Raw genomic sequence first — 26,685 nt, 5'->3', positions numbered from 1 at the left:
CTTAGCAAGACAAACATATTACTTTAAAAAGGAAAATACGTGTGTACGCACATATTGTAGAACGATAATTTTATTTTTCTTTTTCTATACTAATACATGAAGTAAATGTGACAATATAATATACATTTGACTCAACAAAACAACATAACCATCATTTAATTTCGTCAGTAGATTTTGGTCACTTTTCAAGTCAGAAGTATTCCTATTATATAACGTTTATTCGTAACGTACATCATACATGCACATGTAATCTCATTATTTAACATATTATATTTTTGCAAGGTACTGTCAGTACAAAATATAAGTACATTCATATTTATAAAAGTACAACGTTTACTTGCCGTCGAAAGACGGAAGAAATAATGTTTCTCTTAAAACATCTCATAAAACATCAGAGCAAGCAAGAATTTCGATAGCGTACTTTGCATTTCAATCTAATCTTAATTATCATTTGTTGACTTTAACTTTTTATCTATTTATTAATTTTGCCATTTCGATTACTCAAACTCTTTCTTTTTTTTTTTTACTAGCTTGTAAACAACTAGCTTGTAAATTATGAAGATATAGAAAAGCACAAATCATCGATTTTTATCGATGACAAGGTAATTAAACGTATGTGACAATTCTTTTAAAAATCTTCTCGAAAAACTTGCCCGCGCGGAAGATCCTAAAACCAGTCTGGTAAAAGCGTCAAATCCTTAATCTTACATACATGTTAATACGTACATCGAGTTAAATTACTGCGTTACAGATAAAGTGTACAATTCGACGCTTTATACATTTCCAGGTATTGCACAGGGTAGAATACAATATTGTTTAATTAAGATCGTATCGAGCATTTCATTAACTTAGGAAATACCCAGAAATCCTCCATAATAGATACGAGAATTGTAGTGTACTTTATACGTTGGTCAAAACAGATCAGGTACCTCATTAAGTTTCCAATCGACGAATTGTACGTTTTACCATTAATTATCTTACGTCTAATTCTCAAGGAATGGCTTACGATTATCATTGACATACACTTCGAAAACAGACATTTCAAATACCAATCGCCACAACAATGGAGAAAATGTAGCATAACCATCTAATTCCCATAAGCATCAACAAGTGTCATCTTCTATTTATTCTATAATATAAGCAAATTAGTAATTTACATATTCAGATGACCTGTAAAAATTCTAGTGAGCAGTTTAGCATCTATTTCAGTGTGTTGATTCATAACAATTTTCTATCTACGTTCCATCCTTTTGATTATTTTCATGAAAATATGAATTTGAATGAACATTCATAATCTAATAATGAAATATGGTAAGAAATTAGTAACTTATAATAAAAATAGCAATTTCTTGAAATCTGCTATTTCATCCATCAATAGAGATAAAAATTAGTAAAATTTAGCATGTTTTGCATCGTAACCTGAGCGATGGGAATTGGAAGGTTACAACAGTAATTGAGTGCATGTCATAGCTTTTCGTTAAATGAGCGCGAGGACTTATTCAAGGTACCAATTAGCTTCTACGATTCTTGCGATGGCTGTTCGTGCTTACTTTTATCACTATCGCTATACATGCGAAATTGTATGTAAGATGGAACGGATTTAAAAGCAGTCGTAGGTAAACGTCTCGACTTCTTCGAGATATAGTAAACCTTCATATAAAATAACTAACCTTCGCTCGCACCAAAGGCGAAGGCAATAATCAAGGGCCTCATGACAAAAACGATCCTTGTTCAATTTATCGATCTTTTGCAATAATACTACGTGTATAATAATGCATTTTAGTAGTCAGAAACAACACTCGCAACATGGAGGAATCGACATTATAAAAGATGATTTATATCTCGACTTATTGTCGATTGAAAATTGTTCTTCTATAATTTCATAATTTAGATTGTGTAATATAAGGAATATTTCGCTTGAAAAATTTGCTATGTATTGAGCCAAAGTTAAAGATGTTAAAATATTCTTCACTTTTCTGCAGAGAGGACAAACATGGACAATGATCGTTTTTGATAGTGTGAAATGAGAAGTGTGATATTGGCGAGTTTTCATCGCAAGGGAGTATGGTATAACAATATAGCATCGCGTTTAAGTCATTCGAATCATCTCTTTCGCGTTATCGTATTTAGAGTATAATGGAAATCGCAAACGAAACGAATAAACATAATCCATTATACTTTATGGACACTATGATGTTGGTACATCCTTATACATATTTCCATATAACATCAACAAATGTGAATTCAATGACGTAACCAGGGGGCAGTGGAAGGATTTGAAGAATTTTTAAGTAGTGACAAACATCCGCAATGGGATTATAACGAGTGTACATTTATCGTACGTATGTCGATAGAGGAATATAGATATGTTTTGCGTGCAAATACATACGATCTACCATGTCTAAACTTTATATTTCCTATATTAACGACGTTCGAGTACCTGCCAACAGTTTCCCAGAAGCTTTGAGTTCCCTAGCTAGTGGTTACGCTAATGGAATGTACCCGCAAATTTAGTCCAATTGGATCGGATTAAGATACTATCGTGAATCGAGTGCTTCAAGTAAATTCCATCAGAGATTAGTAATAGTTTGTTTGAGCGTCGTAAATAATGCACTTACTGCTATTCAACACTGTAGCGATAAAATAATATAAAAAAAAAAAAAAAAGGAGAAGAGAAAAACGGCTATACATGTTTCGACACGAGGAATTTTTCTCAGTGGAACTCGACGCCAATGTATGAGTAGAAAATGCTGTGCACATTATAGAATTGCAATGGAATTATTACATACAAAATTTCAAATGGGAATAGGTATTTTTCATTTTTGTACGTAATTATTCTTTCGCAAATGATTCTCATTAACTCTTTGCAACGTAATTCAACGAGACAACGCGTATCAATTATAATTGAATCACATTGTAAAAAGTGAAGTCGAATTGATATTGGCAGCAATCGTAGCGCAATACTCTTCTTTCAGCTTTCGCGATCTCTAACAATGGAAACCAACAAAAGTGAGGTACCACGGTAATATCACATCAAACGATCTCTCATGGAAACGTTTTCTTTATCGTGAATCTCTGCTCGTCTAATTATACAAATCATTTGCAAGACTCGCAGTCTTGGGAAGAACTGTCTGAAAGAACGTAGCGTAGGAACACCAAGACACTTAACGAATAAAATACAATAATCGTCATATACGCCATTGTATCAACTATTTCGTCATATTAACAATTCTCAAAAAGATCTCGTCTTTTTTTTTCTTCTAACATCTCTATTGTATAGTTTCAACAGGAAGTATTTCGAATTTAACACGTTCACTGCACACGATGCACATTCGAGTCGGCACATACTTTTGGATTATGTATCGTATCGACTTGAATGTGGCACATGAACTAAAAGTCTCGAAATTATGAAAAAGTTTTTCGTAATAATTGGTATCTATTAAACACATATGTAATATAATGAGAATCAAATCTGCAGTGAATACATTAATAACTTCGAAATTACTAATAACGTATCGAGTTTCGTGTGAACATACCCAAAGCTTTTCGTGTATGCGGGCAAACAGCAGTTCACACCGAGAGCACGCTCCAGTATTAGCGGCAATCGTCGCACGTCCGTCGTCAGCAAAACGGTTCGTAATTGCAGTATTTTGCTTCGATTCAATTTAACGACTCGCGCAACTTCATCCATACGCGAGTGCACGGGCGATCTGCGATTATCGATTGAATCGATCATTGGACGCGACCAGCACTCTAAAAGTCGATAATCGAATAAAATCGAACATATTCGATTATCGGGACATTTCGAAAGCGTCGCGGCGAGATTTGCGCAAAGATTAGTTTGCCGGTAAAACCGTTAAAATATCTCGCAACCATAAGCTTGTGAAACGTTATTTCACATAACGTGAAATTGTTAGCTGTAAGTGGTAACCGTATACGAATAATAAATTCAATATCAGACGGTCGTTTCTCGAAAAATCTTAACCGACGAGTCTGCGTGTTTAATGTGAATATATCTCGTGATGGTAGTCGCGCCGTTGTTATTGTTGTTGCTGTGGGTGTCGTTATTATTGTTGAATATCTCACGACTGCTCAAGCTGGACATCGTACCCGATTCGGACGCCTCGTTCATCACGTCTGCAGCCAAGAATCAATCATTGACCAACTGTTTCGGAATCTTAGCAGAGCAGATGAAGGTAGTACATGTGTACGTATATCTCTTGTACATGTTTCTAATTGCTATAAAATATTAGTTGCATATAATATATCTTTTTCGTGGAAAAAAGTTCAAGTATTAGTTCAAAACTTCTTGTTTGAGTTTAACGGTTTATTTAAAAATAAAATTTCAAACTTACGGAGCCTCGTGAAGTTGGCTCCGGGAAAAGCAAATGGCGGGAGGTCATAATAATTCAAACGGGTTAATTTCTGTCACGGTTCTTTCTATTGTTAAGCAATTACTGTTTCAGATTAGAAATTTTAAAAGTTTTTTCTTGATTTTACTTCGATCTGCTCTACCATATAAAATAAGGTATTAAGGGTGCATTACGGTGCAACGTGCAAATAACAATAACACGTAATCACGTAAATCAAAGGATATAAATAAAAAAAGCAACTGTTGGTTGTATTAAAAATAAATTTATATTTACAAGCGAGGAGAAAATAATAATTACTAATAAAACGTTTTATAAGTCGTAAGCACAATGGGACCGGAAACAAATGCATGATAAATCGATTGCTCGAATCTGCGATATTTATTACGATCAGATTCAAAATGTGGTCTGGAATTCGTTTTGCAAAATAAATGTTATAAATTATCTTTTACTAAGTACCTATGAGCGTAACGTTTTGAACAGTAAACGGCCGTTAGTATTGCAACACTGTTTCTCGTATTATGTACAATTTCTTTTTCGGCAAGACACGGAACAGATACCTTTATTTGTATGCAAATTATTTTACGGTTAAACAGTATCGACTTGAATTGGCTTGAACCTTTCATGGAAACGTTAAGAACCTCGTTGTCAATTTTTTTACAAAATTGTACTTGTAGATATTGCCACAAAGAAAACTACTTGTAACTTGTAACGAAACGTATATAGGAAATTAGGAAAGATAGCATTAAATGATTATGTACAACGTAAAGACATATGACTAACAATTTTACCGTATAAGTTAATATCTTCCTTTCTATCAACTAAAACAAAACTAACTTTGGCAGTCGAGTCCAAACAATGGACTACGTGCGTGTCGCGTCTACACGTACGTTTCTAATATTCTATCATATAGGACACAGTAAATTTGGCAAGGGTTACGATGCACATAGGAGCACACGTGTTCTTGTACGCTGAAAATGCTGTGAATGGAATTCTTGCGATAGCAATAGAACGTAAACGTGAACAAAGAGATAAAATCGAGACGGTCGAAAATTAAGTCATTGTAACAAAAAAACATTGTAACAAAAGATTACGAAAAATTACAAGATAATAACTTTCTCGAGTGACGCCCGATACATACTTGACTGGAAAACTTATTTAATAAATTAATAACGAAATGGGACAACGTAATCGTTAGGGATTTTTACGTATCTATTACATATACTGGTAACACTGCTTAACAGATCGTACGTTGACACAGTCATCTGGATATTCCGACTCATTAAAACTCTACATCATATAACGTAACATATCACTACGTAACAATGATACACTGCTTATTCAACTGCGCATCTAGAATATGAAAATTTATAGTACGTAACTATATCGTTTGAATATACGCTAAAAAGATAGTTGTTGACGTGATACGATATTAGAGTATCATGCTCATGCAGAAGACACTTTGAACATGAAAACGTCTTGCAACATGCATGTACAATAGAAAATCGATGCTATCGGATAGAGCGTCAGCAGTATATTTTAAGTGTTCAAGAATATAGCTTTTTCCTTCCTTCTTATTTCTTATCTCTTATAAAGTAAATCTTAATAATCGATTTTTTCGACTTCGTTCTTACGATAGTTTCTTATTCCGAGGAAACCGAGAATCATGACTACAATATACGAAGGCTAAATAAGGAACGTGTGAAGATTTTGCGTTTTCACGATATAACGCAGCAACACTTTTGACACTTACTTTCCTTCCCAATGATATTGTCCTTATAATTTTCTATATCAGAGTTACATGCTTTGAGTTTGAGTTTAATGTCCTCTGTATTATCATTGCTACTTTGATTTTGTACAAAATCACTTCTTGTAATTTGTTGTGAAATTATCATTTCACATTTGCTACAACATTTTGATATTTCTGTTTGCTTGCTACTTGCATCAAAATCTTCTACATTTGTACACACATTTGTCTCATTACACTTGTTCTGTTTTGATTTTATGTTCTCTGCCTCCATATTCTGCAATCTGTCTTCTCTTTCACTCCTATGGCGAACTGTCCTTTGTTCTGTTTCTGCAATAACTTGTAATACTTCAGAAGTTCGTTCATCTGCTAAAGTCGTCTCAGAAATTATACTTCTATTTTTAATACTTGTCTTATCAACTAGTGCATCATCCGCGAGTGCACGTTGATTTTTACTATTATTATCCTCTGTGCTTTCTAATGTATTTATAATTTGATTTAAGCATTTCTCTCTATTTTCAAGCATTCGTTCCTCGTTCATTTTACTCATCTTACCGTCAGTATTAAAGAGATTTGTACTAACCACCATTGCACAAGAATTCTTGTCTGGTTTCGTTATTAGCTCACTTATGTTTTGCAAATAAACGCTCTCGTTCATTCCTATTTTCTTCGTATTTAAGCTCAGTCTGTTGCTCTCGTCGTCTGTTTTATCGCAAAGTTCATCCGACTTTCCTGAACTGAACGCTTCGCCGCTCAAGCTCTTTGTTCGGTCGTCCGAGTAAGTGCTTAGTTTCTTATCCGAATAGTCGCTATACTTGTCGTCGTGTAAGTACACGGAACTCTCGTTTGATTCGAAGTTACTAGCATTTATTATTGATATCCTTGGTATAATCAAATCGGAAGGCAAACCCTCAACACCGTTCGGCGGAGTTGAATCCAAGGACGATCGTTTGATAAAATCTCCAAACGAATGATACCCTTGTTGTCCTTTGCTCTGAACCCATGCTTCGGTTAAGAGATGCGATCTCTGCCAGGACAGGTCGCTGTTACATCTGTTCGTCCTTACAGACCATACGTTTTTACACTCCTCGGTATTGGGCCACGAGTGTAAACAGCAGTCGCTAGGGCTTCTTTTGATATCAGCTGTATCTTGATCCGCGTCCATCGCCTCTTGTTTTTTGTTCCGAACGATCAGTTCTAACTTGGATTTTAAGAGAGCAGGCGACACAGCTGTGTCTAAACGTCTGGCAAAGTTCGACGTCTGTACAAACTGTGCCATGGACACGTTGTTCATGTTATCTATGTCTACGTCCGGGAGTTCACCTGTGGCTGATATTATAGCATTTGGACTTGGACTGTCCATGCTATCTGGGGTATAAGGATCATGCTTAATGGGTGCTGCGTGCAACAGATTAGTCGAACGGTCCGTGTAATTAACCTGTCCACTAGCGCAACTACTGTAATCAGGCAACATGGATAACAATTCCACATAATTGCTTGGCACTCGAAAGCAAAACTCAGGTGCACTCGACAAGCTGCAGCAGTTTATCATACCTTCGTCCACGATGAGATTAGCCCTCAAGTAGACTGGCTGCAAACGGGAAAAAATGGACGATCCTTATGTAATATCGTGCATCTCTATGAAGAAATGGAGAGGGATATTCTTCGTATGGTAGGACTCTATAAAAAGTCTAACTAACATTAATGTAATTCGGGGTAACGACATGATAACAAAGTACTTTTGATACGATACTATAGAAACATGGTGCTAAACGTTTGGTAAAGTTCACTGAAAAGTATTTCACGTTGGCTACAAAAATGGGTATCAAACTCTTTTCAATCTTATGCATGATCTTTCGAACGAAATTTCATAGTATCAGGGCATTATAGCGATAGAACGCATACCTGTAATGACCATACAAACTATACTTAACTCTTTCTGATGGCAACGTGTTCAAAATACTATATACAATTATGAAATCGGGAGTCGTTAAATAAGTGATTTTCAAAAGTGTTACTATACTGAAACGAACTACACTGGCAAGCCTCTATGTAATCATAAATAGAGGAGTGAGATATCAGTAGAAGTAGAGGATATATGGAAAAACCAAGATAAAAACAGGCAGACAGTTGATAGATAGGTACCTTAGTGCTTAGAGATTCATTCGAAACTCCAGAAAAACAGGCTGCACCATAATTAAAAGAATGAATCATCAGAATAATAACTAGGAAGTGTGTAAATATATTCACCCAGCATAGTAATTAAAAAAACTAGTACCTTTCTTCTTACATTAGAAAAAAAAAAGACTCTCTCACCTTATGATCGCCCATACAAGTTGTTGGCCCTATTATTCCATATTCCATGGCATCCGGCGATGATATCTGAAAAATGATAGTAATCGCGTTGCATAAAAGACTATTTGTCTGAAAGATACGCGTTTAGAAAAAATGTAAATGATATTTCGTACATCTTGGACTAGCATTTTAGCGGTAGGACTCAGCAGAACACGATCGCACCAAGCCGGTACTCTTGTTTGCATATAATTTGATCCTTCATTGATATCTTCCTCAAATGGGTAACTGGGTACAAATTTAATCGGAAATTCAAATAATCTTCCATCAAAGTCTTCCAGCTCTCTGTCATATTCACGTAGCTACATAAATATTGGTAATTTCATTATGGTCTTCCTAATCGTCAATGCAATATTATAAGTAACATTATACAACGTAAAGTTCGAACAACGAATTACTTACCCATTGTCCACTATTTTGCACAAAAACATTCTGATGCTCGTAATAAGAAAATTCTTTTTTCCCTAATGTTAATATGAGATCATCGTCTTTATTATGAAACTGCAGCTTCGAAATACTTCCTTTGTTTGATAACCTTCTTTCTTGAGTATCTTCCGTAAGTTTCTGTGTAAAAGTAAGAGTACAGATTATTTTTATTCTTTTGTACTACTGCAAGAATAACATCATTGTCGAATTTTCTCGTACTTACTTTGATTACACCGGCCGTGTCCGTTCTAAAATTAAAGTCTCCAAATAAAAAGTATGGTACATTTGAATATTTATCATTATGAAACCTATCTAATGTATGCTCGAGCGCTCTTCTACGCGTCTTACTGTATACGGATGGAAACTGAAAATATATTATCAGAATGGGTAAATCATAGAGTTATCTCATAATACAAGATAAAATCACTTACTGTTTCCATAGCAATGAAATTACTGGCATCGTGAAATAAATGTATGTTTATGAGATCAAAAACTGTTCCACTAATACTCCATCGTGTTCTCAGAAATCCTTTTCTGGACCATTTACATTCTGGAAAGAATTCCTGAGGGAACTTTGCTTTTTCTTTGGTCGTGACTGCTTCTATATTACCAGAATGAATCTCCTTTCCATCCACTGGTATAAAAGTACATTCTAAAATTATAATAATAACTTGAGTTACATTAATTCGCTCAGGCACTGTAATATTAATCTATCAATCATTGTACCTTGGAAGTCCCATAATAAAACTTCTTTCAAAGATTCATGCACAAAGTACAAATTTCCAAGGGCCTGAAAAATTTTAATATTAACATAATTATGTGTAATTACTACTAAGAACGTATATGATAATATATATTTTATAAATACATAGTTTTTGTATTTTACCTACCGTAAAATGTTCAGCAGATGAATAATCTTCATCCAAGAATACCCTAATTTTGTCAAACAGCCTTAATTCCTCCGATGACATTAGTAACCTGCAACAAATAGCTATATTAAACTAAATTAAGCTTTACAAGAAACACAGAGGTCTCTCTATCCTGAACTTTTCATAGTAGCTTAAAGATCTGTTATATTTTCAAACACTTTTTTTACATTGCTCCCCTATGAATATCATTCGATAAATTCATCTTTTGAAGTAGCTCACTCAACCATAGAGTAACGCGTGATCATCTATTTTTATCCCTTTCTGCCACTTATGCGTTAAATCATTCAATATCGTGATCAGGAAAATCTATCAGTCTTGATATAATTTTTAAAAGGCATACCTCCCACTACATTTTACTCCATACATCATACTCCATAAATATTTCATATATAAGCCAAGCAATAATATTTAAACAAATATTATCGCATAGACTAGCAACTGTTATCTCATTAATCTGATTAAAGAGATCAGTCAATGGAAGCCTTTCAAGAAGCTTTACTTTAACAAGATTTTCTGGAATATCTTTAACATCCTTAATACAATATATGTAATCATTGCTGACTGTGCAGTAGACAAAGCTCTAAAAATACGAAAAGAGATAACAAATTACCTAACAAAGTCTTCCACCTGCCTGGTGCTGTGCTCATAATTTTTTCCACCTACTTCTTGGCAGTGCAGTGCAATAAATTTTGGATCCAGCCTCAGTATAGTCTGAAAAGCATTCTCCGTGAATGTAAATACCCGTTATATTTACGCAATGACAACGCATGTTATCTGTAATACTTACAGATAAAAATTCTTCCGTCCAAATTTTCAACATCATGCTAGGCTGTAAAAAGGACACACTTTCGTAATCTTGATCAAAATTCCAATCGAACAAAGGGATGCCTATCATTTATCGATAAAAAAGATCGAAAGAAATTTAAAAACATATCTTCATTCATATATCGCTTATATATACGCGCAGAAGATCAACTTTAAATCTTAAACAAAAACCAATCTAGGGCTAATGTCATCGTTCTTATTATCGCTTAATGGAAAAGCGTAATTCGGTTCGATCTAAATTCACGCGACTAACAAGAATCTACTATTATGGAAAGTCGTTGATAATATCAACGCGATTCTGCGCGCGTTAGCATTGCAATTAATACGTGCGGGATTGCGGACAAGATCGTGAAGCTTTACGGAGCGAGAAAAACAAGGGAGAAAAGCGATGAATGAAGGAAGAGTAGTTGTAAATAGCGGGTAGGAATTAGTAGTGTATTATCATCTATTATCGTAGCGTCGTACGAAAGACGCGCGAAGCAGCTAGCTTTGAACAGGCGAAAAAAAAAAAAGACTGGAAAAAGAAAGAGAAGACGACGAAGGAAGGAGACAAGCAGGCCGTGCCGCGTTTGAAGGTAAATCGCGGGGCACGATCGATCGATCGTTCAGGGTCGGTGTAACGGCGGAGAGGAACGCGAGAAAGGAGAATGCGAAAAAGTCCGGGAAACTCACCTCCTCGAAGATACTGCCGACGTTCGCAGTGACCAATAAGACAGGAACGCCGTTACCCGCCATTCTTCAATGTGTCAAGAAGGGAAAGTTTTGAATAAAGCCTCGCTGTTGCCCTTGAAGAGAAAGAAGACGGATATCGGGTGGCGTAGGACGATCACGAGGAGAACGTAAACGTCGTAAAATAGATGTAAGATCGGTGCAAATGACTGTCAAAAAGGGATCGACACACGAGTCGAACACACCGCACTGCTTCGAGAGAGTGTCGCGAGACCGTCGAGCACGTCGACTTTGGGTTTCCCGTTGACACGAGCACTCTGATCGAGTAGTCAGGTTCGAAGAGAAGTCACCCCCGGCCAGGAAAGGTCCGCGTGTCCGGAGGAATCAACCCCTGTGCCGAGGAGTGGCCACGGTTTCGCGCCGTGCACCGGTCGCATCAAACCTCGCACTGCAAATACACATTATTAATCGAATAACGCGAGGCTCGTTCGCGCACCAGAGGGAAAAGTTGTGTGTGCGGTAAATATATCCCTCTATCGGCCAGAGCGAAACCACGCCTACTGCAGACGTCAATAGGCAGTGCCGTAACGTAAGTCACAAACGTAAACGCTGCGCGAGTGGAAACGCCGGGCCCCGACGTCTAAGCGACGCAACCACGTTACTATTTCTTCGTCTGTACTTCCGCGATTCGCTCTTGGTCTTCCCGTTCGTCAACACGCTGCTCTGTGCTATGTTAAGTCTAATGCAGATTGAGAGACAGTTATCCATAAACATGTGTAGTATCAATCCACATGCGTTGAAAAATCCACAAAAAAGTGCATGTACGTTGTGCCTGGCGATATCGTCCGATCGTCAGCAGGCAGTGTACATACATATTAGGCTTAACCATGAGTATCGAGACATTGATACTTGCTATAGATCGAATGCTATTTATTATAAATGCCTTAAAATAAATTAAAATATTAAATTAAGTAGAATTTATTGGGTTTTTTCAACGAATGTAAGCAATAGGTGTCCTAATACTGGCAATCTGTCAATCTGGACTAGGCTTAACTCTACACCATATAACGCCTACGCTTATAAGAAATCACTCTTCTCTTTAGAAGCTTTCGAGAAACTGGTCGAACCTCGCCGCGATTCCGGATCTCCGATCTCGTGAATCCGCCTGATCTAGATTACACGCGGATCGAGCAACCGGTTTATTCGAATATTTCCTCACGATTTAACCGGAAGAAATTCCGTCATTCTCACGTATGATGTAGTGGTCTATCGATTCTTTAATGGAGAGAACCGTGATTTTCGTTTCGCACGGTAGACTAAACGATCGATTACAATCAAGCGATTACAGAATTAATCCGTGACCGAAAACTTTGAAGAAGTAAACGATGTATAATTAGTCGAAACCAATTGGCGCGAGTTCCGCGCGATCGATAAATTTGTAATTGTTTCGCTTCGTTTTCTGGCAGTCCTTTGCTCTGTGGTACGCGTGTTCAGTTATCGAGAATTGTTAAAAGCGTCGCGATAATCAACGGGACGGAAGTTCAGATAAGGGTACGCGTGCGCGCGACTCGATGCTGCAGGCTGTGAACGTCGCTGGAAATCTGCAATTCTATGATATCGCGCAGCTGGAAAGTCCCATTTCATTTATTCAAGCTTCTTAACATTATCATGCAACAAATATGAAACTTTGGAAAGCGTGGTATATCTCAAGAACCTCGCAGTGAGAAAATAAATCAAAAAACCGGGGGAAAAAATTCGAGAGATTGTGAGAGTGAAACGCAAAGCGATGCGCATACGACTTGTACGCTCCTGAGTACGATTGTCGGAAACGATGTTCCAGCTGCGCATGAGAAGGGCGAAACGCACGCGCTCTTATGCTCCGTTTACGCTTACACCTTTTATCTTTTTTTTTTTTTTCTTCTCAATTTTCTTTTCTTTTTAGGGATCTCGAATGCTGTTCGAATGCATGGATAGAACAGAGAACCGACGTCAGAAGACGAATCGAGGCGCGTTCGTCGGATCAACGAAGCGTGTGCGTTTAACTACGAAGAAGAAACGAAGTCAGGAGAACGGAGAAAGAGGAGACGTTCGGTTAATTACCGCTCGACGTGTGGCGTTCCCAGCAATTATCATACGAACACAGAGTTAGAACAAACGCGGTGTGTCGCAGCGTACGATTCGGTTTTCGACCTGACGCTGCACTTGCATCGCGTTAACCTGCTCGTCGACAGTGCGTGACGCCCGCTCCGCTAGAGTATCAACACCGCGAGGCGACAGCCAGTTTACGTCCCGTAAGCCGATCCGCCGCGCCGTCAGCGTGCTCCCCTCTCGTAAGATTCTTGCGATTCGTTTGTTGTCCACGGCCAGATCACGGAATTATCACGTCTATTTTCATCGCGAACGTCCGCGCCTCTCGAATCGACCAATTGTCGATAACGGGCACGATATTCTCGAGAAACCGAAATCTCTGTTTTCCACGTTCTACCTTTGAAAATTCATTGGATGTTGGGAAGAGAGAGGAACACAGAGAGGATCGATGACACCATCGACGACCGCAATTGCGCGTGATTATGAGGAAAGATCGAGGGGTGGAAGGGGTTGTGGTATTCAGAGAATCGAGTATCGATATTTGATTCGACTGTCCATTGGTTGTTAACACGAAAAGATTTTCCGTTCACGTGGTGTCACACACCGATGATCGTCGTATAGAGTATAAGAGGGCTGAGAATCATAGTAGCGTAAGTCGGGGTTTTGAAAATTTGAATGTACGTAGTCACATACAGCGACCCACAAAAGTATTTGAACGCTTATAGAAATCTTTTAACAATATAAGATGAGTTGCGAAAAAAATAATAAAACACGCAGATATATATTTGCTCTATGTATTGTTACGAGCTTGTAAAAATTTTAATCCTAAACAATATGATCCGAGTGAATGGAAAGTCGGTTTCGCGTTAATGTTAACCCACTGAGAGTCAGCTTTACATTAATGCAATGTTTCATTTGTAATTTCCTCTTAGTCGTTTAACATTAGCGAATTCTATCAAATTTATATCGTGACTATGGAAAACAATTCCAAGAATTGGCTCGATATTTATTTCATTACATTCTTCCATTAGGTCCTAGAATTCTATCAAGTTTGAAGAAATTCAAGTAGTTTATGACACTATGATAAACTCTATATATTTTTTTTCTTACGAAAGAACTTCTTCTTATACCTCTGGTTTACAATGGACTTCTGTAACACGTCTATTATTCTGGCGCATCTTGCATAATTCTTTCGCGAAACAACTTCATTTACACGTAACTTTCACGCATTATTTAATTGCGTGGTTCTTAATGGGTTAATAAGCGGGTGTCGTTTATTGTCACTTTTCAGATATGGCCATGGTCATGCTATCGTTCGTAGTAGCGTTGTCGTTGATGACGGCCTTCGCGAACGCCGAGAGCATCTTAATGACAGAGGTGTTCGTCATTCCGATCAGACCAGAGACTTTCGACTGGAGCGGCGACGGTAAGAAGGTTACTCGATCGCGAACAATGACACCGATGAGAGTTTGCATAGCGTTTATATTGCGCTGTTACGGTTACGCGCAGGAACCGTGAAACGACGAGCATACAGAAATAACCGGCTCGAAGAGGGCCAAGCGAACAGAAAGCAGTTTTCGGTCGTACACCCGTTAACTTGGTTCATCAGCTGAAAGTTAACGCGCGTCATTCGTGTCTTGTTTCGAATAGCAATCGAATCACGGCCTCGGAAACACCGAATATCGTGTTGTGACCTCACAGCTGACGTTGTCACGTGTGTATCGGTACTTTTTAGCGCGACGTCATCGGAGAATCGCGACCTGTACGGAGCACACCAAGACAGAGACGAAATTTAGCGACTCGAGACATCCCTTGGTTTATCAGTGAAAATTATTAAATCTTTATAAGATACAAGTAGGAAAGAAGAACTTCAAAATGTCGAAGCTTAACCATAGTGAACTGTTAGCAAATTATGAGCATAAAAAGACAATATTAATATATAATAAGAGAAAAACATGTCGATTTATTTAAATCTTTATTAAAATCACAAAAGAAACTTTATTCCATCAGCTCAAAAAGATAGTTGTAGTGTGTCATGATAAATAAAGAATGTATCTGATGAAAGCCATCCCAGGCCATCAGAAATAATAGAGCTTTTCAAAGAGCAATATAAAAGTAGTACAAAGAGTGAAAGACAGTAGGTCATAATTTGCTGAAAAAAATGGGCTATTGTATTTATATCTAATGCAAATGGATACACAATATGTATGTATTGCATAAGATACATAATGAGATTCACAGTGAATTCAGAAAGTTTCTGGTAATAATCCATTAAAATATTTAGCTCTAAAACGTTGCGAAAATAATCAAACTTTGGAACTAAAAGAATCTTAAAACTACATTCTCAGAACCACATTAATAAGTTTGATGATTAAATTTATTGCGAAATCGGAATCTATAAATTAAAGATGCCTTCAGACAGTGAATAATATTGTGAATATTTCAAAGTTGTCGATGTCATTATAATATTAACATTATAACATTAACATTATAATATTAATATTATGATATTAAGATATAATATTATAATATTGTATTGACAATACATATTGATCCTTTTAAAGAACTTTGAAATATTAACAAATATTGGTAGCCTGAGGACATCCTAATGAGTCATCATTTTACTAAATTGCCGAATTTAGTAAATTTCATTTGTGGTCCATTTTTATGATTCACCATTTAGTCATACTATTCATAAGAATCGAAGTGTTTCCCGCGTCCCTTCCCGGAAAGTGCGATTTGTCCGATCGAGGATGAGCACATTATGCGCGCGATTACTGGGAATCGAATTATTCAGAGGCTATGAAAGCCGAGTAGGCACTTTAACCCACAGATATTTCCGAATGACTAACAAATCGTACGATTCGTTCCTCGTTTCAGCACGATCCGACCAGTTTTCGTATCAGCCCTCGTTGCTAAATGCGCCTGATCTTCCTTCCTGGATTCATTACACGTACAGCAAAAGGGATCATCGCGGCTTCTTGTACGGTGTCGCACCCAAGGATCGCAAATACTTCCAGGTGATTCACAGCGGAGAAATGTCAGACACGTGTTTCAAACTTTCGCTGTTATTCAATCATGTTACCTTCAAGTTTAATATACTTTTCTTTCATCGAAATTTGCGCCTAATTTTATTACTAATCGTTGTCTGAATAAATTGATTTCAACGTGAGTAAGAATTTATTCAGATAAAAATTGATTTACGTTATATCAGGTACATCGCACGAAGTAATACTATTGAACGTGAAATATGTTTTTAAGCCTCATTGTTCAATCGTTGTCGCATGAACTTGTCCTTTCATCTTATCCCTTTTAGCTTGTCCTGGGTAAATATTTAGTCGAAGAAATACTATATACCGGTGGCAGTAAAACTATTACCGATGATTTTCAGCTGGAGATCGTAGGTCTGAACAAACACACTTACGAAACCAGATATAAGGTTCTGGATATGAACGTCCTTGAAAAGGAAAACCTGACCAAGTACGAGGTCCATTTAAAGATCGATAATTTAAACGTGGAGGACATGTTCGACCGCAATAGAACCGAAGAGCTCCTCGATATATTTAGGTTTGTCGATAAAACTCAAGGAAAGACGAGCCTCGGTACTATACTATTTCCAATACGTTCTATGAAGCGCCTGATCAAGCTTTCCCTTTCCTTTTTTTTTATTTACAGAAAGAGATTGTGGAAAAACGCGATGGACTTGTACGTGACTTTTCTAGCGTCCGCCGTCGAACTCGGCGCTCGTTTGCCTCTGAAACCGAGCGAAGGTGAAGGGTGAGTTTTCTTCGAAAAGCGAACAATTTTCGACGAAGGAGAAACTAAAGCCAGATGCAGACGAACGATTTTTCTTCGCGCGTTTCCGCAGCGAGCATGCAACATTAATTATTATATATGTAGCAAATCGCGGATTTCTATGGAGATTCATATCCTTGAGAATATAACTAAAATGATCCTTGGTGGAAAATTTATTTTACCCGTTGAATATTATATTATAAGAAGCACTATACTTTGAATATTTTATATATTTTACAGGAAAATGTATTGGTACATACTCTTGTTTTTTTAGTAAAGCGCTTTTAATTTATTTTTTATATTTATCTCATTGCAGTGATATCAAAGTGCCCTTAAATGATAGGAAATTCAATATACTTTGATCTAATCACTTAACAATGTGCCAATATTTTTTCTAGCTACCGTATATATTTTTCTGCGATATTAGAAATTTAAAAAACGATTATTTACAAACTTTCATAGATTCGTCATTTATTTTAAAGACACGTATCTTCGAAGGTAATAAAAATTGTCATTGTGTACGTTAGCCACCAAGTGACATCAAAGTCAGGAAATTAATAAAAATTAATAAAAATAGACTCGTAATGTTTTCCGTGGCCTTTGAATACTGAACCGCGACTTTTGTTTCCACTAATACTAATACGAAATGCATGTATTTCCCTATATAATCCAGTGGACTGTTGAAACTCGCTCGTCTGCATCAAGCCGAATTGCAAGATTTCGTCACGAAACGTTTACGCGATTGCGTTACCGTCGCCATCATGATGATTATCGAACAAGTCAATGGGATTCAGCGTGCTCGCTTCGATATCGCTGACGTATAATCGCCCGATCAACGGAAAACAACATTGTGACGCGCGTCCCACACATCCTCCGATTTTTTTTCAAATGGGTAATTGCCACTTCCTTTGCCACTGCATATCGTTCAATGTTGTTATCGTGACGGCAAACATTATGCTCGATCCAAGGAAAATCTTCTATAGTCCGCCGCTATGAAAAATGCACGCGTCATTAGAGATACTCTATATCTATGGTAGCATTTGAAAGACCGTCCCATCAGATATTCGCATTTTCAATAGGCTATTGCGTAACTACTTCAAATTGCAACTGATTTTGTTTGGCCAGTTCAATTCGTTATATGATCTTTTGTCGTAAATATATACACTTCCATACATAAGTATTAGGACACTTGCAGATCTTATAAAAAGACATGATAATTCATTCAAATTATTAGAGAGACACGCGTTCGTGCGAGATTCGGTGTAGAAAAAACTTGTCCACGTTATTTGTAAGAGAATTATAGGAGAATAATGCATTAATGGCCATAATTCGTTGATTCTAAATTTTATTACGCCATTAAAATCCGACGTCGTGTTAACACGACGTTTCATTTGCAATGTCCTTTCAGTCAATTTACATAATATATTTCTGTTTTTTGATATTATAAAAAGATATTTCAAGGATTTGATGAATATTTTCCTTTTTATCGCTGCCCCTTTGTATACTGGTTCTTTTACACAACTTTACACTGGAAAAAATTGCTTATGACGTTTAGTTAGCGTTTATAGCCTCGTGATAAACTGTATCTTTGTCGAATATAGAAATATCTGTCCATTTCTGATTTCTGTAACAAGTTTCAAAATCTGAATCTATATGTACAAGAATAATGTCTCACACGCATGGTGTTCGAATATTGGTGCGAGTTACTATACGTGGAAAACTAAACGAGCTCGTTCGTTCGAATTAAAACGTGAATTGCGAGGAAGCGCCTTATCGCTATGACAATCGGTGATGATTTCCAAGAAGTTTACATGTCACTGTCATCGTCTCTTTATTCTCTCCATGTTCTCGTTAAATCCTAATTATCTTGCACGTTGTCGCAAATAAATAACAACCGCTACTTGCTTCGTCGTAAAATAATCATTTATTTATTTCTAATCAATTACTCGAGTAACCGCTAAGCCTCTATCGCTTCTCGTTCATTGCGGTATCATTTCCGTATTTTTATCTCACGCAAACAAAGAGATTTTTGGTCATAATCGCAAGGCTACGTGCAATTATCCAAGGGACAACTTCCTACAACGTGTTAAAGGAAATGGATGATGTTTGTAAGGTGTAATGTAAACATCAACTTAATTTTACGCTAAAAATACGCTAGTAATTTTCGAAATCAATTACTTTTGACGTGAATATTTCCAAGAGAAAGACAGTTCTGACGGTAAATAATAAAAACTATTCTGCTAGTAAATAAGATATTTAATAATTTGAATGTGGCTCTCGTGCGAGGAACAAAAAGCGTGATGTGACATACCTTCTCCGCGTGTTCTTCGTTCGATTTCGTTCATTTACCTCATACTGAGAAACATCTGAGTGAAATGGAAAGAAACGTTTGTCAGCTGGTCGGCTGATCTGTATTTCTACATAGCTATCAGCGTATTTCCAGCGTATTTTAAATCGAAAGATAAGCCTGGAACGAGATTTTTCTACGTAAACTCTCTTCATTGTCTTAATGTTTAGAATCACACCTTATAAATAATTTTCTTTCAACAGCTCGTACACGTGACGCGTCAAGATTCTCATAATATATCAGGAAACACTTACGAATCTTCAAATCGCATTCGAAGCTCGTGCAAGTGGAAAATGAATCGAGTCGATTAGTTGGGATCGCATCATAGATTCAACGTTGCATTTCGTCGATTCCCTGAAGCAGCCAGTCACTTACAAAACGTGTCCTTCCCGCGCTGCCAATCACTCGATCACTCGCTTATTCAATAACAGTACATACACACGTATACACATTTATGAAAGAACATACGGATAAACGAACGTGGTTGGTGGAGGCTACGAAACGGCGTAGATTAATCGCGCGAGTTTAATGTTGTATCAGCTGTATCATAGCCGTTTAAGTAGGTTGGTAACGTAAGTGCGCCGCGACATCGTTAGCGCGCTCGCTCGAGCTAACTGAATGGCTTCCGGCCTGCTTACTGCTCTCCTCCATCGTACTCTCAAGTCTCAACCTTAGCTTAGACGTCAACCGCGCCATGCCTCCCGCTGCATAATGCAGCAATGCACCGCGGTGAAAGTTCGTCATTGACATCCTTCCTATAAGAGAATTATGTAAACGAATGCGGTCAAAGAATCATTCTGCATCGTTTTATCGTGTTTTGTAAAATACGAGCGCATCTTGTCACGCGTCGTGCGTCGAGGTTGGCGAATCTAGTGCGAGTAGTTTTTTCAGATTGTAGCATGTGAAGACCACAGAAGAGAAACACACAAGTGCACGCTATTCCACAAAATTAGCTCTGTGCGGTCGGCATATTTTTCCGCTGTTACTACCAACTATCGAAGCAAGTTTATAGTAATACCTATATTAAATATTTCGAAACATTGTCGATTTTTGAGCTGCTGTAACACTTCTTCGAAAAAGATCGTACAACGGTCTATCTGGACTCGTTTCGGTCGACCGGATTCTTCTCGAACGCTCGTTTGTATTAGATAGCGCGATGTAAGCTCGTGCACGGTTACGTGCCGTGCAAAGGAAAAGAGAACATTTTCGAGAAAATCCTTCCTATAAAATAGGTGGCAAAGGAAAATCTTTGTTTCTTTGATATTGAATCGTTAGCTTTCATCGATCGCGAGACGACGGCCGAACGACAATTCATGAAAAACAGTCTTTTAATTTAAATAGTAAACAGGAAATTTGATCTTAATTAAAAGCGTATTGCGGTGTCTTGGGGATCATCGGCCGATTGCGATGTATGGAAATTACTGCTGTTAGCAGGCGGGACTATCCCCGACTTTTGACCGAGATAACGGATAACGGGAAGCTATGCATAGCTAAGAAAGTTGTGACGCAATTTGAAACGCTAAGTGTACGACGTGTCGTGGAACACGTACACAAACGTCGCAGGTGGTTAACCGAGGAAATGTAAAAAGACTTAAAATCATCCTTGACGTCATATAGTCGCGGTGCATTACGATTACGGTGGACGTGTGTTCTGATGACATGTCGTTCTGACGAATGTGTCAGAGTAATCAAATAGACTGATTCACGAAAGTATTTGGACATTTATTGTACATAAGTTCTGTGTATGTGTCGTATGTGTTATATAAAACATTTTGACATTTCATTAGCACTGTAACGCTGACACGATCGTATCAATAAGATTTGGAGCCAATCTGACGATGTACATACGCTATGAGCTGTTCAAAAGCCACATTGATCAAGTCTATAAATTGAAAAGTACAGAAAGCTGACGATGTTAATTAAAACACTAAACTTCCCTTGAATGTTACTATCTTCTAATTATTTTCCCTAAAATAAATGAATTTGTGAATAAGCGGCAAGTTATCTTGTCCCTTGAGAATTGAACGTTAATCGCGTGCTTGATGTAAAATCATTGCGGTAGTAAAATTAAGAAATTAACAGAAAGTACAGTTGATTGTAAGTTTAAGACCGATAGACACAACGAAAGTAACAAATCTCTGCTTGTGGACGCTACGTCCAACTAAAAGCGTCCAGACACAGACGTCTGACGTTCATAGGAAATTCCATTTCAACCAGCAATAAAACGTGTACTCTTTTCTTCTCGTGCCAGAGTCGTCATAAGACTAGGAAGTTCAATGCCATTCTCGCAAGAGCTGAACGAACTCCAGGAAGAAGTGAAACCTCTATGGAAATTACCGTTTTGTCCTCGAGATTTTAAGAGGACCAGCGTCGAGCGGCTTTTCAGAGAGGCGGAATTTGCGCTGGATTGGTGCTCGTTCAGACTGGTAAGTTTCGTTTATTGTAATTGGACAACCTACGTGACCCGTCAGAAATTCATGAGATGACGAACGTGTATCTCAGGTCGAGCAGGAACAACAGAGTTTGCAGCACGAAAGCGCGAGACGAGGACCGAGCATGAACGTATTGGATTTACCAGCGTCTGGTATTTCCGAGCACACGGAGTGGCGTTGGGCCAGGTCGACCAAAGCTAATATTCCCACGAGAAGTTACTTCGAAGAAATTGCAACCACGATCTTCGTCCCGGCGATCCTGCTCCTTGTATTGGCCGCTTTATTGAGCACGGTGCTGTGCCTCGACAGAGAAAAAATGTAAGATCTTCTCATTGTTGAAGATGATAAGAAAATTTGGACCGCAACAAGTATAAAAATTAAAAAATATTCTTTAGACGAATATGAAAATAAATTTCTTATTTAAGAATGAATAAATCATTCAGATAAGGAGATACGGGAAAGAAGTGGTTAGGATCACCGGCTTTTCCCGTGAACTCTACATTCAAAATCTGGATAGTCGAAAGCTCGATATTCATGCTCTTTCGTTTTTGGCGAGATCGATGGAAACGCGGGCTGTATATCGGAGGAATGTCGGCTGAAATATTTGTAATTCTATACGAAGCACGTGCTCGAGAAATAAGTTCCGACGTATAGTTGTGCGAGCAACGAGCATAAGTGGTAGGGGCGCCAAGAGCAGTTAGAGGGGGCTGCTACTACGACTGGTTTCATTCATAAACAGCTACGATATCTGGTCAAGTAGTAACGTGCTGGACGGTACGATCGAAAATACGGCCACGGCGAATCGCGTGCCCGATAAGCACGAACCACGCGTGTACATTCGTATATTCCGTAAGTATCGTTTCTTATGCACGGAGATCAACCGATCAAACATATTTGAATAGCTATGTCAATTATTCCATCAATCATTAGTTACATTTTGCTTTAGATGCAAAGGTCAAAGGATAAAAAGTGAAAGAGACAGGGAAATTTTCAACGGTGGTGTACGCGAATATTTGCGTAACGGGTTCGATAAATAAGGAGAATTCGCGCGAGCCAGCGTTAACGAGATGTTTTTAAACAGAAAGAAACAAGCGATTTTTCGCTGGAGCGTGCACGTTGTAGCAGTGACGAGTATAAATAGAAAAAGGTTCAGTATATCGCGACCTGTGCTTCGTGGCGTACATCGATTATTATGTACACAGTTCACTTATCGTTGAAGTATACCAATGGCGCGTATCGTTGCTCCAACGAGCTCTCAGCCACGGTTAATCATTGTATGTCAAGCCACGGAATCATTCGGGGCAAGAAGAACACACGTACTTGGTACGTGATGTGCGTCGCTAATGCAATAAAAGCGTGCAAGCTATATACACAGCAGGCTTGGACAAATTCTATTTGAAATGAAGATGAAAAATAACGTTTAATCGTTTCAACTACGTACTTTAGAGACTTCAGGGAAAGTAAGTTTTCCGTTGACGCATTGTTGTCGGGACACGTTTTCTCCGATTTGGCCCTGTCAGTATCTGACTATGTAGCGTTAAGATCGAACAAATCATTTTCAAATAATTTTCCAGTGATAGAAACTTACCTTTCTGCAATGGCGTTCCACTTTCCGGTTCGTTTTTCTTCGACGTGTAAAAACTGTCCTTTAAGAAGAATTCTTTTGACATAACGAAGAACTCTAAATATATCGCACTGATTCTATTATCATGGGGAAGTCACGATGGACCTATTTTGCTCCAGTTACGAGAATCGCGTGTTCCGAGATAAAGGGATGTGTTGCGCGGGTAAGTGATAGCACAAAAAAGGAAAGAGAGAAGGAGATCGTTCTTTACGCGACATCTACCATCTACCCGTGACGCAACGGAATTACTCGTTAAATCAGCTTTCATCGACCAGGAAATCGTCGACTAGATTGTTGTTAATTAGTTGCGCATCGCCTCGTTTAGCGGTGTGTTGACAACACTTCCGTTCGAAACTGAACGTGCTAATAGGCGAAAATCTAACGCCATAAAGACACAAACTAACTGGATCTATTTATAAGCGGGTGACCCTGACGATCGCGTCACCGATTATTCGCGCTTCTTGCTGCAATTGCTCTCTACCTATGACCTTTACTCGGCTGAATTTAGGTTTGGTAAAGTACATTTCACGCACTTTATGTCCAATTGTATATCATAGTTTCGAAGTTCCTAATGGCCACGCGATGATAAGGCAAATGATCAATCAGACTCGGCGAATGATGAAACAATGTATTCTTAGCAAACGATTATTGTTAAAATTGCTAACCGTTCGCAATTATTATACTGCAGAGATGTACACAAGTTGATACTTTAATGAACACAACTGACGTAAGTCTCGCACAAAGTGATTTGAAGTAATTTAAAACCCCTTTATTTATGGAAATCATCTTTAGTTGAAGAGATCGCAACAATAAAGAGGTAGATCTAATCATTAAATTGCATTTATTGATAGAGAAAAGCTCTCAGTTGGTTTTCGTTGATTTACTTGAATTGGTAAAAAGTGAAACTGCCTCTTTATTACATGCAACAGCCTCTTTGATTGATAACAAACGTGGCTTTGTTGAGGATTACCATTCTTCGTTCCACTTCTGATATATCTTTTGTTGTGTCGGGATATTGTCGTAAAAAATATCGTGCCTGGAATCGCAAAACATCTAAACCGCATATTAGTATTCAAGGGTGTCGCAGATCGCAGCTAGTGATCCACGCGCGTGATCGAGGTAATTGCCATCAAACTCCAGATAATGCGGGTTATGTGAAAGCAGTAATAGGACATTCACGTCATCGTAGATATGACTCACAAAAAATGCTCCGATAATCTGTGGAGTTTACTGAAAACGAACGATAAATCAATTGGTTCGATGTTTACACGATTCTCGTAGATCGCAGAAAAGCGTTCCTTCTCTTCTCTCAGTATCATACACCCTTTCATATCGATATTAGGTATTGGGTCGTAACATAAATTTATTTTCTTCTTATATTTATTATATGAGCGGAGAAAACGTGACGAAATGTACGATAGCAAATAAAGTAAAATTTGTTAGAATCTTTCAGTAAACAGAACAATAAATTTTTTTATAGGCACGATCCTGAGTCAGAACAATATTTTTACGAATTGTTTAACATCTTTCTTGGCAAAAGACAAAGAACCAGGTATCCGTACCTCAATTTCAGAAGGTTGATTCATTCTAATGAATTCATACTAATGAACTTATCAGTCTTACTATAAAATTTCTTACTAGCGCTTGTCAACTATTTTCTAAAATAGTATTATCCTTAACATAGCGTACTTTGATAATACTTACTAACAGCTTGTTCTTAACAACTGTTCATTAAAATCGTATTACCTTCAATAAAAGATACGTTTTGATCTGCTCTAATAATTTCAAATACTCGACGCAACTATTAATTAAAGTTGTAGTAGTTTGTACAAAGTATACTTATATGATCCACGCTAACAATTTCAAATAACTATATTAAACGCGCGTTTCCTTGATCTCATAACGCAGTATAAGAGTATATTAAAAACTCATTTAATGGATATGTGTAACATTCCTCTTGTTTGCTTTGCAGCGAAAAAAGGGAAACTTCGACGGGGGAAGGAGTTAGCAACAACAACATACAAATGGTGCAGTACGCTGCCATCGAAAGGGGTACCTTAAAATCGCTCTCTGCTCAACCATCCAGCCCTAATGATTCCTTGATACCAAGCCCTAGGTACTCGTTCATAATTTAAGATAAGAAATATAATGACATACGAAATAGATTTTTCATTGTATGTCTCAAAAGCAATATCTAAAAGAATTTTTTAACTAATATTGCGTATAAACGCACGACGAGTAAAAGAAAATGATACATTAAATAAACATTATTATATAGTTATATAATATTAGTTAAAATTCTTTGAAATATTGCTTTTGGAATATAAAATGAAAAGTCTATTTGGCTGGAAACTCACATTTTAAGGATGCTCTTATATGTTAGCCCCAAATTCTATATTTTAGTCTTTGTTAGCCCTAAATCCTATCTTGAAATGGATATATATTTCCAGGATTTCCAACGAACGTTGCAATCCATACATTCGACCAAATCCACCACCTTATACTGGACCAAGTAATTTGTAAATATCGAATGCTTACTTTGATTCTTATTGATATTGATACATGTATAATTATATTAATTTTTCAGAGCGGGAATTCGGGCAGATTTCTGACTACACGAGGAGCCAGCAAAAACGTGGTTTTGCTGAATTAATAACGATTTACAATCGTAACTACGAGGAGAATCGCAAAATCATTGAAACTGGCTCCGTATTATCTGTTGCTTCGTAATTTGATATGGGTAACATGTATTACATATATTGGTTTAAAATTGCGTAGATTCGATAAATTGCACAAAATTACGATAGTAACAACATATCTTCTATTATACAAAGAAATCTCACTATTAGTATGGCACTAATTAGTACATATGTAAACTTAATATTTATTTATGAGTAATGTATATATATATTTAATATTTATATTCATAGTTTTAGCTAGTTTTTATGCTAGTCATCTTAAGTACAACGGTACTACAAGCAATGTTAATTGATGAAACATTTTATTTAATAACTCAGTCACAAAACTACAATATGTACTTTTATTCAAAATTTTCCATAAAATAAAAAGAACTTGCGAAAA

The 26,685-nt window shown here is 37.4% G+C and overlaps 3 protein-coding genes across 16 annotated transcripts in view; 1 reads left to right on the top strand and 2 right to left on the bottom strand.

The window, feature by feature from the left end:
* The window catches only part of LOC126870625 (inositol polyphosphate-5-phosphatase A), a 24,353-nt gene extending 592 nt beyond the window's left edge, over positions 1 to 23,761 (bottom strand). Inside the window, exons 1-13 of one of the 10 annotated variants that reach the window (XM_050628508.1) lie at positions 23,569 to 23,761; positions 11,322 to 11,766; positions 10,612 to 10,653; positions 10,435 to 10,535; positions 9,786 to 9,873; positions 9,622 to 9,685; positions 9,327 to 9,547; positions 9,119 to 9,259; positions 8,872 to 9,033; positions 8,586 to 8,771; positions 8,434 to 8,499; positions 7,672 to 7,708; positions 198 to 4,137 (exon numbers count right to left, since the gene is read on the bottom strand). In XM_050628508.1, coding sequence (XP_050484465.1) covers positions 3,956 to 4,137; positions 7,672 to 7,708; positions 8,434 to 8,499; positions 8,586 to 8,771; positions 8,872 to 9,033; positions 9,119 to 9,259; positions 9,327 to 9,547; positions 9,622 to 9,685; positions 9,786 to 9,873; positions 10,435 to 10,535; positions 10,612 to 10,653; positions 11,322 to 11,384 — 1,353 coding nt within the window. In that variant the 5' untranslated portion in view covers positions 11,385 to 11,766; positions 23,569 to 23,761 and the 3' untranslated portion in view covers positions 198 to 3,955. Of the gene's footprint in view, positions 1 to 197; positions 4,138 to 7,671; positions 7,756 to 8,262; positions 8,304 to 8,433; positions 8,500 to 8,585; positions 8,772 to 8,871; positions 9,034 to 9,118; positions 9,260 to 9,326; positions 9,548 to 9,621; positions 9,686 to 9,785; positions 9,887 to 10,434; positions 10,536 to 10,611; positions 10,654 to 11,321; positions 11,891 to 12,445; positions 12,603 to 13,418; positions 13,568 to 19,802; positions 20,515 to 23,568 lie in introns of those variants that run through there. The other 9 variants (XM_050628509.1, XM_050628510.1, XM_050628507.1 and 6 more) reach the window with 9 other exon arrangements.
* Positions 4,620 to 7,665, bottom strand: LOC126870621 (uncharacterized). Its single transcript, XM_050628499.1, has one exon. The coding sequence runs from the start codon at positions 7,589 to 7,591 to the stop codon at positions 6,089 to 6,091; it is 1,503 nt and encodes a 500-aa protein (XP_050484456.1). The 5' UTR covers positions 7,592 to 7,665; the 3' UTR covers positions 4,620 to 6,088.
* Positions 13,463 to 26,685, top strand: LOC126870630 (epsilon-sarcoglycan). 5 transcript variants are annotated; one of them, XM_050628524.1, is made up of 11 exons: positions 13,463 to 13,609; positions 14,698 to 14,832; positions 16,287 to 16,426; positions 16,798 to 16,973; positions 17,082 to 17,183; positions 21,800 to 21,974; positions 22,051 to 22,298; positions 25,085 to 25,156; positions 25,577 to 25,720; positions 26,055 to 26,123; positions 26,192 to 26,685. In XM_050628524.1, the coding sequence occupies exons 2-11, from the start codon at positions 14,700 to 14,702 to the stop codon at positions 26,214 to 26,216; spliced, it is 1,284 nt and encodes a 427-aa protein (XP_050484481.1). In that variant the 5' UTR covers positions 13,463 to 13,609; positions 14,698 to 14,699; the 3' UTR covers positions 26,217 to 26,685. The 5 variants fall into 5 exon arrangements, with proteins under 5 accessions (XP_050484481.1, XP_050484480.1, XP_050484485.1 ...); XM_050628523.1 differs by having other exon boundaries at positions 13,500 to 13,648; XM_050628526.1 differs by lacking the exon at positions 13,463 to 13,609 and adding an exon at positions 13,977 to 14,056.

Source organism: Bombus huntii, chromosome 10, assembly GCF_024542735.1.
Source record: "Bombus huntii isolate Logan2020A chromosome 10, iyBomHunt1.1, whole genome shotgun sequence".
In the NCBI taxonomy this organism is placed as follows: Eukaryota; Metazoa; Arthropoda; class Insecta; order Hymenoptera; family Apidae; genus Bombus; species Bombus huntii.
This window is presented reverse-complemented; position numbering and strand designations above follow the sequence as displayed.